Source organism: Rattus norvegicus, chromosome 2 (assembly GCF_021556685.1).
Source record: "Rattus norvegicus strain SHRSP/BbbUtx chromosome 2, alternate assembly SHRSP_T2T, whole genome shotgun sequence".
Classification (NCBI taxonomy): domain Eukaryota; kingdom Metazoa; phylum Chordata; class Mammalia; order Rodentia; family Muridae; genus Rattus; species Rattus norvegicus.
The window spans coordinates 57,613,542-57,628,024 of record NC_141535.1 but is presented as its reverse complement, the minus strand read 5'-3'; the positions used below and the strand labels follow the sequence as shown (position 1 = coordinate 57,628,024).

The following is a 14,483-nucleotide window of genomic DNA, read 5'->3' as shown; positions in this document are numbered from 1 at the left end:
GAATTGAACTCAGGTCCTCTGAAAGAAGAGCCGGTGCTCAAAACCACCAAGTTAATGTCTCCAGCTACTTGCTTTTATCTGGAGAAGTTTTAAAAATAAACCTACCATTTCCTCTTCATCTGGGTGCTAACTACACTCCTGGTAAACACAGTACAGGGTGAGAGCAATGATAGGAACACACAGGGGTCCATAGTCCAAACACCTGCCTTGAGTTGGCTCAAGGTGGGGAACAGACTTTAGCAACTGTCGGGAGAGCCTGGCTTGCAGGCTGAGTGTCTCAGCTGGCTCTTTTCCTGTGGTGTGATACTCTGCCCAGGGCGGCAGGGGGCTGGCCTATCTGCTCAGGCAGCGTGTGCAGACTGCTGAGCATCTCACCATTTACACAGCATTGTCGTAGGACCTCAGCAAGTCCAGAGCTCTTCTAGTTCAAGGTATCTCTATGTCCAAATCCTTCACGATAATGATTTGAAACTGAGGAGTAAGTATGTCACACTAAATTTGGAAGAATGCCAAGGAAGTACAATTGGGGTCTCTTTTCCTGGTACAAGACCATCCCCATCTTTAGATTCAAAAAGACGGATTTCCTGAAAAATCACACCTGTCAACATCAGCATCATGTGCTTCCCATAATGCCCAATGAGACACATTAAATCTTCCAATAACGCCAACACCACCACAAGTTTAAGAATTTTAAGTACATTTTATTAACAATGAATCCCTTTGATAAGATTATGCTTCAGGAGGCTTTAATGCCCTTAACATAAACTGTACACATTATACAAAAACATTACAACCACAATAACAGTAACAACAACAAAAATCAAAGTGAGCAAAACCATTTGGGGACAAATCTTATTTAAATTATACACAACTCAATGAAATATTCTTAAGGAAAATATATAAATACTTTTTCTTTCTATGTTACAGTTATACAATATAAATCAGATTTCAATGTCTGTTCAGTGACCTACAAATACCAGAACCTCCAAAAATGTAGCAGCGTATTACTAAATAAAAACACGTTATGTGGTCGGAGAGCATTAGCTGAGATCCTCTCTATGATCCCTTACCACTCTTCAAAGCTAACTGAACTTACATCATTTGTCTCACAATGCATCCTTAGGGTTTCTGACAGGCCAGCAATGGAACATTTCTCAACAATCATACATTAAAAATTTTTACCACTCCCGCTCTGCCCCAAGACTGCATTTTGTGCTAGATCAACCTAGTTAAGTGGGAAAATGATAAGATATGTTTCCTTTTTGGCATAAATTAATTTTTCATACTAAGTATTACAGAGTCAAAATGTGCAATCCATGCATCTGTGGCAGAGTTATCCACCTAACTATAAAAATACTCAAAGGGGAGGAATCCCACATTCTGTGAGTCGTATAAATGTACTATAATGAACCCCTCCTGGGGACCTGAAATTAAAAGAAAACGGCTCTTGGAAAGACTTGCGCAGACTTCTGTGTCTTCCTAAGCACTGCCTTCCGGGTCACTGGCGGGCCTGGGAGTGAGACTCAGTGTAGTGACACTCTTCAAGTTCAGAGAAGTTAGGATGGGAACAACAGGCTTTGTCAGTATGGAGAGAATGGAGACTTTCCCAGCCCACACTCAAGAAAATCTGAAATGTTCACTGTAAGCAGCTCTTCTTAGAAGTCTCCCAAACAATTCTACTTTTCTTTCATGAATTGTGAATCTGGGACCAAATGGAAGTAAAAGGAGGGGGAGAAACTTCACTTCCAAAATGTATCGTCACACATTCTTCTCACACAAAATTAGCACCTAACTCTTATCACAGGAGAATAATCGCAATTATAATCTGAATGACAATTTTGCTTCTTATTGCTTAATGATGTGTGCTTTGAGTGGGGCATCAGCGGCATCCTCTGAAGAGACTGAAGGTGCATGGAAACAGCACTCGACAGTCTACCCACACGAACTGGCATCCCACTATACACTCTTGGCCACGGGATGACTTCAGTTTCAACTGTCTCAAGCTCTGGATAAGAGAGAAACGCTACTGAAGTCTGGCTCCTGGTCACTTGGACACATCACCACAGCCGCAGTGCATGCACTTCTAACAGCCTTGTAATGCCACTGTCTTATGGGATGTCTCTACTCTTACTCTTTATCAGAAACACTTAAGTTAGAGAGAACACTTTCTTCCTCCAATGTACTCTAAGCAGAAACAGAAAAGTAAAAGAAATTTTAGAGCCTATTTTCTTATAAATACTAAATTACTCATTTTTTTAAATTTGTCAGTATTTACTTAGTATGTGAAGCTGAAATCTGTTCTTGAAAAAAACTTCAATTAGAAATGACAATTTACAATTAGAAATTCACAGTTTACAACCAGCTTAACTGTTCAAACTCCTCCAAATTATTAATTATCAATAGTACAAATTTATATGACTAAGAGTAATTCTAAACTCTTGAAAAACTACAGTATTGATATTTTGGTAATATCTAATATTTATAGACAATTTTCTCAATGATTTCTTTTATCATTGACATCATTTATAACCTGCTATAATTTAATAGTCGTAAACACCTATGCTAATCACTTGGCACTGCATGTAGTTTTTGTCATAAAAGTCTACTTTTATACACGTACTTAAAGGAAATGTATTACACCTGTTGGTGAAACCATGGTTAAACCAAATAGCACTATAAATGTAAGCATAGACAATATCCCCCAATTTACCGATAATCACAAAGCTCTGATACCTTCCCAAAGTAAGTGCTATAGGCAGACATGACAACACACACACACACACACACACACACACACACTCTCTCTCTCTCTCTCTCTCTCTCTCTCTCTCTCTCTCTCTCTCTCTCTCTCCTCTTTCAAAGTAACAGTCAAAAGTCAAAACAAAACAGATGCGTAGGACACTAGGGCACAGCCTCAATTTCAGGATGGCTGACTCAGGTGCGCAAGGCTGGGCATAGTTTTGTGTGAAGAGAAACAAACAAGAAGAGTTATTGTTAACTTTCGAGGGACGAAACCACAGATTTTATACTCTGTTAACTGAGGTAGTGTTTAAAATGAATGTCTAAAATGTTAATCCCATTTATGAATAAGACTACATTACTTCCTTTGGAATTGTAACCACTATTTGGTCTAGTATCTCTGACATTTGGTTCTCTGGAAAGGCAGTTTTATTATCCAAGACCAAAGACCAAAGTGACAGGCATGCTCTGAGAAGCACTGCTGACATTTAAATCGAAGTTTTCTCCTCACTGATTTTCCGAGAACGAGAACGGTGTTGTACCACGAGCAGCAGCTTAGAGCCCTTGTCTGCTTTGTTGCCATGGAGGTTGCTACACAGTGCACATGAGAACAACTCGCTGAAGTGCAGTCGAAGAAGTTAGGGAGGGAGATGAAATCTTCATCCCAGTGCGAACTTTCAGTGCCAGCAAATTATAAGAAAAATCTCTGTGAGTTATGCTTCCTAGTTCACAGGGCACTTTACAGCGACCCTGCAAACAAGAGCATTATGAGAAGGGTGTACAACGTGGGGAAATATGGAGCAACGTCTATGACGTGGTAAAGCTGATGTGCATTGTAAAATGGGCTACAGAAAGGAATTAGAGGGTCCCAGTCAGTCCAGCTGGATGGTCTGTTCTATAGATGGTTTCAAAAGACAGCCTCTCACAGATAAGCATTCTAGTCATGATGCTCATGCTATGTTATGTACAGATTTGCATATATGTTTAATTCCCGTGAAGATTTCCAAGTGTCTTTATACATATACAAATTAGACAGACAGACAAGCCTTGCCCTCATCGACTTCACAAATGTGATAAAGGCAATGACTGTACTCATAACTCACCTATAACTGCAATTTATGCAAAACAGGAACACTAACAACAATTAAATTATCCCTCTTTAAAATTTAGTAATTAAGGCTTTCACCACAATTTTTCCTCTTAAAAACGAGTCTCAATGACTTTTTAATAGGACATATGGCTCTTCCTTTTTTCCATGGAATGTGTGAATTGCAGGCAAACTTGTCTTTTCCTTGAGAGATTGCAGTATCACTTAATGCTTTCCTTTGCTTTGGGTCCAGACCACTAATGCTTGTCCAATTTGTATTCAGTGGTGAGAAGAGTTGATGAGGTCGGAAGGCCACTGGCTATAATGTGTTCTGGACATGAGAAGTATTTCAAATTTACTATTTCTTTTGATCACATTGTAGTGAAAACCCTTAATTAGTAAGAACAGCCTTTAAGAACACATTGCAACAAAGCTGCAGAGGAGAACGAACAGGCATCCGTATGCAGTCTAGCATCATCAAATAACTCCCACGTTGCAAGTGTTGGGCTCCCTTTGCTCTGGAGTTATCAGCCTCTGAAGTAGTGTCACAGACATGAGGGAGTGTGGAGAGGCCAGCGTGCTCCTGATACCAGCAGTTACAGCCGTGGGTAGCAGGATGCAGCCTTACAGTCAGTGACTCCTGGTTTCCACACACTAGTTAACAAACAAGGCATCTTTTGCATTTACCCTTGATTAAAAAGCATTCAGAAACAACTGTGTGAAGGATGCTTCTTCATGTCCTGTTTTGTTCCACTGCCCTTATGCTTTTAAAATAAAAAAATAGAAAACCTATGTAGGTATTCAGTGCTTAGCTCTTGCATAAGATGATAACTGAATTAAAACCGTGGTAATGAATCACGAACCCCAAGAAGGGCCCGACACGGGAGAGAAGGTGGCCTGGCTGGGGATGCCAGCAGCTCTAGCAGTTCTGTACCAATCACTGCTGGCCACAGTCAGAAGACTCTCCTGCCTCGCTGTCAGCCAGTCAGTACTCTGTGAGGCTTTTAGGAAATCCACAAGTTTGAATACATATATAGTTTCTAGCTATAAACATCATAAATATGAGGTCAGGATTCGGCAGATTCGTCAACTATAGGTTGATTTGGTGGAATTGCCAACACAGCCTCTGCTTCTTCATGCATCTAGGAAAAAGTAATACATTGTTAATTTAAAAAAAAAAAACAAAAAAAACAAAAATGGCACATAATATAGATATAATCTTTCAACTTACTTCAAATACAGAATAATTCAGGGAGACAAACTTCAGAACGCAGTCTTACTTACCTGTAAGAACTGTACATCCTGGAACAACTCCTGTATGAACCTCCGGCAGGGAAGTCTGAATGTGCAGTGTGACAGCAGGTGAGAGACTTCAGAGTAAAGGCATATGTCATCAAATGTTTGCGGGTACTTCTCTTTAATGCTAAGATGAAGAGAGACCACGTGGTAATAAAACTCTAACATGATTTGTTCATTTTACCCCTCAAAATGGCAGTTTCTGCTCATTTTTTTCTCTCTCCAGATACTGATTAGATGAAATGTTAGGAATGGTGGCTTAACAGTATAAGAAAGTCAATCGGTTTGTCTGTCTCTTTTTTTCTTCCAGCCGTGACCAATGCCTCCATGCCTCATTCATTCCCTCCAACCCTCCTGCCTCTGTCTGCCATGATCACATGCGCATCCACTTAACGTGAAGCCTCTCTACTTCACACTTTAGACAGTTTAAGTTTCTGCTTTTCGATGATTATCAAAAGCTGAATGCTTCTTGTAGTTATTTTCTAGTAACGTAAGAAAATCATGAATCTTATCAGACTCACATGACTACATAACATGCTCACACTGTAAGGCATTTAAGTAAAGTTCATTTCAAGTTATTATGAGAACAGCACCTCAGAGCCAGCCGCGTGGGTGGGAGGCTGGGCTGAAGGCTCGCTTCTGCAGCCCCGGACCACACAGCCAACACCAATAGCATGTATACTTCTTCAGACAATCGCTGCTTCAAGCCATGCAAATACATTTTCATTATCAGGCTTTGACTTAGAAACACAATTTAGCCAGGAAATCCCACCAGTTTATTACCTAAACTTGCTTCTCAAGCATATAGTCTTTTGGTCTTCCTCAACTTTCTTGAAAAAATCTAAAAAGCTTTATTTATTTATTTATTTATTTATTTATTTATTTATTTATTTATTTATTTTTGGTATGAGTTATAGCCACCAACTTCAGAAACTGGAATTTAGAAATTTTAAAAACATTGTATAGGTTAAATAGTAAGTTATTTAATTAAAACCCCCAAATTTTAGCAAAACAAAAAGAGGGGGGTGTGCAAGGATGGCCCTGCTTTTAGAGTTAGTTTCCCAGTTGTGCAGATCTGTTTAAAAGTCTGGCTGGATCCTCACTCACTCTGGCCTGCAATCTTCTCTACAGACTGAGGCCCCCAGCGCATCCCCTGTAAGACCCACTCAGGGGGGGAGCCCACAGCAGGAAGGCAGCCTGTGATGTCCACAGCGATGGAGCACAAGTGTCTCTGTCACAACTTGCAAAGCAAAGCAAGCTGACACTCTTCACACAGTTACTCACGTCAATAGCCCGGTTTCGTGACACTTGGTGGAGACTGAACTACTCAAATTGACAACCAATCTCAGCACTTCTTTACGGAGCAGGATGCGGCACATGGGTGTGTCATCTGGGATGGTTTTAACACCTGAAATGAAGACGCCAGAGTGAGGCCCCTGAGCACATCACAATACAGAATGATTACAGGCCACGGGATCTATTTTCAGACTACATAAGCAACTAAAACTGGCACGGGCTGCACACACCCTGCTAATGACCTCAGAGCAAAGCTCTAGCAGAGCAGATCACGGACAGGGAACCTGCGAATGGACGGCACAGGTGCACTCTTTAAGAGTCTGCTAAACGCTTTCACTAGCGCTGACCTGCACAGCCTGAGATGACTCTGATTTACAGTGCATATGCTAATAAGCAAAACCAATTGAAGACTGTTTTATTAAGGAGCAGGAAACTGAACCCCAAGACTCACCCAGTAACAGTTCAGTGCTTTTGGTGCTGCTCGCTGAGCCTTCTTCTTGAGAAGCACCATCGCTGCACCCAGAAATCCCCGAGAACTTAGAGGGAACCACTTCCAAGGGATTGTGGATCGGCTGCTCACACCAATCAGAATACGGAATATCTTGAAGGTCTGAAGAAAAAAGCATTTAGATTAAAGCTTTACTCTTGCAATAGCACTGCATACATTGAGATAACTCCTTTCCCATTCTCGGTGATTTCTCTTCAGGAAGATTGTCGAAGTAAATCTAGATTGCTCAGGGACGAGCATTCAAACAAGGGAACCTGCTTGTTCTAGAAAGTTGGTTTTCTTAGTAACAAACACTGCAGGACTGAGCGCATGATTGAAACTCAAGCAGTTATATGTGGGGGAACAAGCCTACTGTTCTCTCTTGACCCATCCTTTCTACCTGTATCTGAACGCTTTGCCTGGCAGTAAACATAATTACAAGTAGAAAGTGATTTCAGATCTCTTCCCAGTGTAATTTTTCTTTTTTGTTCTTCTCTCCAAGCACTGCTAAGGTCCCCATTGGCATCTGAGGTCAAGCAAACTTGTAAGCTAAAATTCTTTTTCGGTTTACGAATGCTGAGGGCACGGAGCGGCTGGATGGTTCAATGGGTAAAGGGTACTGCTGCTTCGCTTCTCACCTGAGTCCGACTCCAGGACCCAGAGAGGGAAAGGAGAGAACTGACTGCCCTCACTTGCCCTGGGCTTCAAGTGGGCCCTGTGGCACCTGTACACTGGCACACATGTGCAAGTGTGGTACACAAACACACTCAAGAACAAATAAAAAATGTAATAAATTAAATAAAAATTTCTATGAACTAAAATCAATGGAAAACAAAATTGATGACCATCCCTTCATATTAGACATCCTACAAAAAAAAAAAAATCACACAAGCTTGGTACTACACAACACAATGAACTAAGCATTTCACTAGGGAGAAGAGGGACCCAGACAGGGACACTGAGCTAGAAGTAAAGACCTTAGCAAAGCTGGCCTGTTAGTCTTTCTTTATAATACCAATGGGAAAAAGGAGGTTCAACTGCATTCAATCTTGGTTCCTACAAGATAAACACTGCACTACATTTTACTCCGCCTCCAAGAACGTCTGAGGTTACTAATGCCATTAAGTCTACTCTAGTTTTATGTCAACTTGATAAAAGCTCAAGTCATCTGAGAGAAGAGAATCGCAACTAAATAATTCTTCTAAAAGATTGGGCTGTAGGCAAGTCTGGGAAGCATTTTTTAAACTAGTAATTGATGGAAGAAGGGCCAGCCCATTGTGGGTGGCCCTGGGTTCTCTAAGAAAGCAAGCTGAGCAAGCCATCAGAAGCAAGCCAGTAAGCAGCAGCCCTCTATGTCCTGTGCATGGGCTCCTGCCTCCTGGTGCCTGCTGTGCTCGAGTCCCTGTCCTGCCTTACTCTGATGATGAACAATGATGTGGAGATCCACCTGCCCTCTGCCTCCCTAGCCGGCATTAAAGGTGTGTGCCATTATGCCAAACTTGTATATTAATGTCTTAACAGACATGGAGTTTGCAAGTATTTGTTTAATTTCTATAGGTTCTTTCATACACTTAGTTTACTCCATAAAAATATCTTATTATAGCTCTAGACATTCTCACTCTTGCTTCCTATAGGATTTTTCGGTAGTGCATGCAGTGGGATTCTAAAAGTCCTCACCTAGCTGAGAACCACGGAGCGCCTCGTCAGCGCGTTCAGTTTCAGGCTCACAGCTAAGGCTTTAGTCCACATTGACTTTTATTCAGAGTTAGAGACCTCTAGTCTCATTTATTTCCAGGAGATCCAGTTTTCCTTTTATCGAAATTATTGTCCTCCCTCCAACAGGTATCCTTAGCCTCTCTGCTGAATGTCAGTGCTGCAGATGCACAGCTTTACCTCTAGTTTCTCTATCTGTGCCATCAGTCTGTCTGTCTGTCTGTGTTTAATGCTGATCTCGTGATGCTCGGTTACTAGAGCTTTGTGTGGTTTTGTAGTCGGGTTTGTCATTCGGGTTGTGCTCTCTGACTGAGTCTCGGTGGCTGGTGAGCTCCACACACAGATGAGTGCTTAAAAGGGAAGAACCGTGAAACACTGCCAAATGACATGAGATGCCTGCCTGCCTTCCTTTCTCTTTCCTTTTTCCCCTCCCTCTCTCCATGTGCTTTCTTGTGTATCTTTATTTGTCCTGAGTGCTGCAGTCACGGGCGTGTGCTGGCACTGCCTTCTTCCCTAACGTGTGTAGTGCATTTAACACTTGACAAATTATCAAAAGATAATCATAAACACGTTTGTAAAAAACAAAAAACCATCACAGTATACAGAGGTCCTGAAGGTCTGGAGTGTTAGGAATCTCTCCAATTCAGCCTTATACTGGGACTGGGAACCACTGAAAGGAGGGATCGGTTTCTAAGCACACTCTCAAACTATTTGTGGCAAATTACAGCGAGCACATTGCTGACTCGTGTCTCCCTAGTACCATCAGCTGACACAGTCACAAGCTGGGAGGTAATGAAATCCTGGGACAACTTCAGCAGTCCTCCAGAGAGCTCTGCACCACTCGACTTCTGAGAGTAGATAGGTGATACAAGCAAAGCCATCTGCAGGAAAACTTTAAAACTGACTGAAAGTGTGTGTGTGAGTGAACACACATGTAGGTGAGTCATGGTATCCACCTTATTCCTTTTCTAGTAAACGTATACGGAAAGCCTGGTGTCAAGGCAGCTGCTACTTAGTCAGACACATGAAAATGAAGACCTGACAGCTCTCACCCTGAGGAGGTTAGGAAGTAAGTGGTAAGAACCATAGTTATAAGGGATCTGTCCACAAGGGGCGGGGAGAGCAACGAGGAACAGCTTCTACACCTGGCTCAGGAATCTGGACACTCTCAACATGACACTAATGATGAAGCAGATTTTCCAGACAAACTACGTGTGTTTATGTAAGAGCATATGCGAGTGTGAGTGTGTGTGTGAGGGTAGCTGGGAAAACAGTCTTCATGCAGCAGTTGTTGAGAACTTAGACATGTTCTACCAATGATAAGAAATGAGAATGACCCACAGAACACAGTCTGATTATCTGTGGGGCTAAAGACTCAGTAAAGAATTAAATATGTTGGGAGCGATGCCCTTGAAGCCCTCCATTGTTGATGTTATTATTATGGTTAGAATTAAGTATGACTGGGTTCATGGAAAATCAGCTGCAGGAGACTAATACAAATCTGTGGTCAAGATAAATAATAATATGATAAAGTTCTCCTGCTGACTAATAATATGACAAACCTGTGATCTTTCTGACATCCTGTCAACATCAGCCGATTCCCTGACCACACGAATACTGTGTCCTTGGCCTGCGTAAATGTTTCACACTTCCCCCCTCCCTCTGTTACCCATGTTATGGTATAAATTCAGCCTGGGGAAAAATAAAATTGTCACCTTGATCAGACTCTGGTCTTGGCATCCTTCTTCACATCTCTTGTCCCCCATTCTCTTCCAGGTACCCCTGGACCCTTCGTTTACATAAATAGAGTAATCTTAAACAATATATTAAAAGAAAATGGAGGGAATCAAAATTAGAGGCTAACAGTACACTAGGCAGACGCTGAAGGGCAGCCATGTCTGAGGTGGGGAGATGGAGTACAAAGGCCATCACAGCAGTAGCAGGGCTGCTGGCTGGCTTGTGAACAGAGCGGAGGAAAATCAAAGGCACCACTCACCAGAGTGACTACAGATCGAACTCAGCTGGTTACTGGGCTGGAAACCCAGGATTTCAATGCAGACACAGTAAAGGCAATTGTCATCTGTGTGTTCCTGCAGTCCAGTGTCTTCTGTGCTCTCTAAGAACAGAGATGCGTCCGAGTGGACAGAGTTCATTATCTCTGTGAGACTCATCTGCTGGCGCAGCAAGTGGAAAGAGTTCTTCACGAGACTACCGGTTCCAGAGGGAAGGCCTGCATGTTCAAGTAAGAACACAGTCCGATAAAGACACTGTGGTATCTCTCATGTCTTAAAATAGTACTGTTTAAAGATAAATAGTTAGAACTCTCTGTGACCCAACATCTAATTTTTATTAGGAAGGAAAGAGAATACTGTATTTTAAATTATGAAAATTAGAACAGCACATATTCCTTTATTGTTTCAATATAAGGTTTTTTAAATACAACTGAAAAACAGATTATCATAGTATTTCAATTAACTCCCATAATTGCTTAAACAAAATCAGTACTTCTAAGAAGTGTAAGTTAAATGAGATTATAAAGCATTGAGTTTATGCTTCACATGCACACATTCCCTACAATTCATAGCACAGAATAAATGTGTGACTAATAAGCAAATCCTCATCGTCTTTCTTTCTCAACAGCTGTGTCTCTGACCTATAAAAAGCCAGTTTGAACATTTCTCTTACACTTTAAAAAAAATGAAAGAACTGGATTTTATCAACTTAAGAGGCTGGGATCTTCACTGCAAAAACATTTTCTTAACAAATGTGCTTTACTGTTATCTGTATACGGGATATGCTCTACTAGACTCAGTGAGAGGAAGGTCTAGCCTGGCAGACACCTGAAGCGCCAGAGCAGGAGGTAGGCGCAGGGGGTGGGGATGGGAGATGATACCTGGGGAAGCCCCCAGGTCTCCTCCTTCAGAGAAGGGATGGGGAATGGTTGTAGGAGGGGGTCACCGGGAGGGGGCCAATAAAGTGTATAAGTAAAGTGGGTAAGTAAGAAATAAAATAAAAAAATTTTTTAAATATGCTTTAATTTTTAGTTGAATAAATTATTTTGTCTTAGTGTTTAAATAAACCCCTGAGTTTAGTGTACCTAATTTTTAGTGTTATCTCACTAAAAAGAGACTTTCATTTTAAAGTTAAACGTCTCAGAGAACAGGGAGCACATTACCTCCTCCGTCATGGGAGAACGTTCTTGCACCTCGGTCATCTGGTGGAGGCACATGCTTTGACTGAAAATAAGGAATATCCTTTACCTGCAATGCACACAAATCATGTCAGTTTCACCATACAAAGAAATTCACCTTATGAATATTAAGAAATTAAGAACTAAAGGAAATGTTACAGAAATAGAATTACTGTAGCATACGAATCTAGAAGGCAAAGCTTACTAAAGAAGATTAAAATTACCAAAATATACCCAAATACTAGTCTCCTCTTTAACCATGTTCCTGGTGAACTGAGTGGGTACTGTTTATGTAAGGCTGGGGATGGTCTCAGTGGGTTCAGGTGCTTGCTGTACATGTATGATAATCCCCACCATGCACATAAGATGCTGGATGTGTTCACATGGCTATCTGCACGTCAGACATGGCCATGAAGCATGGAGACAGTGACGTACGCTTGCTGCCTGCCAGCCTGGGTTCAGATTCTAGGAGCAATCCCGTGTCAAGGGAGAAAGGCAAAGTACTAAGCAGGATGACTTACAACTTCCTCTGTCTACTACAGGCATATGGACCTACACACACACACGCACCCACACTTCTACTGTACACACAAAGAAAAACAGAGTGAAGAAATGCTACAACAGTCATCTAAGAAAATATGTATTCTTCAGAACTATCACATGCAACTAGGAACTGTGTATATCTCATGGGAGCAGGGCTACTGCATATGGATACCACAAGGGGCTAATGCCAGTCAAACAAAGGAAACTGGCTAGAGACTGCAGCCTCTGAAGAGGAGCACACAAGAGCAGACTATACAGAGCAGCTCAGAGTATACCCTCTATAAACTACAATTCCTAATAAGGAGCTACAGAACATTTAAAAACAAAACACGAAGCCATCTCATAGAAAACAGAAGCACTCTGAATACCTGGAATATGTCATTGATGTCTACTGGAAGAGCAAGTCCAATGTAGTCATCAGAACCTCCATATGTAGCACTGGATACCATAGACCTAACTGAGGAGGATCGCTGCAGGGTATTTTGATTAATAGGACTTAATAAATCTTCTTTATCTAATGATGCATAACTTAAAGCTTTCATAAACCTGTAACATGACAAAAACACCTTGCATTAGCGTCTTTATTTGCACTGGTAAGTAGGTTAAAAACAGCAAGAACTCCCAATTTGTACTACCATCCGAGCAGGTAGTCAACCAGCAGGCAGCAGCACCTCCGTCTCCTGTGAGTACAGAAGCACTTTAACATTAGCTGCTAGGTATCAGAGACCAGGTCGGCAGTACTGTCAATGTCGCCCAAAGAACAACTCTTTCGTCCCCAGGGAAAGATGAGAAGGTAGGCAAAGAGAATAATGTTAATACTCAGAGAAAAGGAAACTAACCTACCGCTAAGTGCAGCTCCAAGTCTGCCTTTGCACGCAGCAGAGATGCTAGACTTGCTAGACTGTACAGCTAAAGAGATATCCACTAACACCAAGCAATGCAGTTCTGAAGAGTAGGATTAGTTATCAATCTTGTGTGCTATAATGCTATCATTATCACATGAGCTTTCTGTAACACACAAGGTGCACACAGGAGTAAAATCCTATCATTTGTAAATATTACAAGGACATCTCACTGAACACTAGTCTTTTTCTGGACACTCTTCACAAGATTCTACAGCCATGGCATATGGACGTCTCTGTAAGTGTAATCTGTCATACTCATTACTACATGCAAGACACTGTGCACTCTGTGTGTGCCTTGTTAAATACAGGAAACGCTATTCGATGTCTCACATTACTAACTGGAAAACCAAGTCTTAAAAAAAATACAAATGTAAATCAAAGGATTATTTCACACAAAACACACAAAAGAAATATGTGTTTGAAATAGTAGCCATTAAGATTATAGAAGCAAAAACAATTTCTAATTTCCAAAAAAACCGCTTCTTATCTTTATGAATTTTGTGAAAGGTAAAGTTTTTCAAGGTTAGATCTCTGATTCTACAAAGCTCTTCAGGGACTACTGGAATTGGGAGAATTAAGGGAATATTTTACTTTCCAATTCTATTTTAAGGAACCATAGCTCCATCTTGAAATGCATTGATTGTTGGGTTTGTATAGACATCCCTCAGGGAGAAAAAAAGTTTCTGCTTAGAAAGCAGCATCTTACTTAAAAGTTTAAAACCAATGGTCTAGCCTCGTCTCTAGTAGCCAAGCTTACAGAGGCCCAGACAACTACTGCACCAGCTCTGCTGCTCAGCTGTGGCCCTCTACCTATGTCTCACGTCTGTGTCCTCCATTCATGAAGACTGCAGAGCCACAGACTTCCAGCTACAACAACCATTATTGTAATCTTTTTTTAAAGAGGGGACAAAATTTCCTATCTGCTAACAGGACCTTCTTTTTTAAAAATGTTACTAACACTCAGAAATGAGTGACCATTACATAAGTTAACTCCCAATTCTGATAGTGAGACTATCCTGTAAATGAGGGCTTATTTTCTCTTTCCCACGGTGAAGTAACTACTTGACACCTAGCAGTCTGCTTAAAAAAGTATAAATCATAAGTGGATATAATTCAACAAGCACAGGTTCGGAACTTTTTACAACAATCAAATTTCAAAGTGTATCATTGTAAAAAAACAAACCTAAACTATACTTGATACACCCTAAATTTGGATTATTTAATATA

General features: G+C 41.1%; 2 protein-coding genes across 6 annotated transcripts in view; one reads left to right on the top strand and one right to left on the bottom strand.

The window, feature by feature from the left end:
• Nucleotides 1-7,775, top strand: part of Osmr (oncostatin M receptor) — a 64,583-nt gene extending 56,808 nt beyond the window's left edge. For all 3 annotated transcript variants that reach the window (XM_087621734.1, XM_087621736.1, XM_087621733.1), the window contains one exon: nt 6,254-7,775. In XM_087621734.1, coding sequence (XP_087477860.1) covers nt 6,254-6,325 — 72 coding nt within the window. In that variant the 3' untranslated portion in view covers nt 6,326-7,775. The remainder of the gene's footprint in view (nt 1-6,253) is intronic.
• The window catches only part of Rictor (RPTOR independent companion of MTOR, complex 2), a 91,862-nt gene continuing 78,055 nt past the window's right edge, over nt 677-14,483 (bottom strand). For 2 of the 3 annotated variants that reach the window (XR_015662553.1, XM_087621723.1), the window contains 7 exons: nt 12,720-12,897; nt 11,794-11,878; nt 10,615-10,848; nt 6,870-7,028; nt 6,407-6,530; nt 5,111-5,249; nt 681-4,968 (listed from right to left, as the gene is read on the bottom strand). Coding sequence is in view for 2 of the 3 variants with exons in the window: in XM_087621723.1 (XP_087477849.1) it covers nt 4,894-4,968; nt 5,111-5,249; nt 6,407-6,530; nt 6,870-7,028; nt 10,615-10,848; nt 11,794-11,878; nt 12,720-12,897 (994 nt within the window). In the remaining variant the exon portion in view is untranslated. 3 annotated transcript variants of the gene reach the window in all.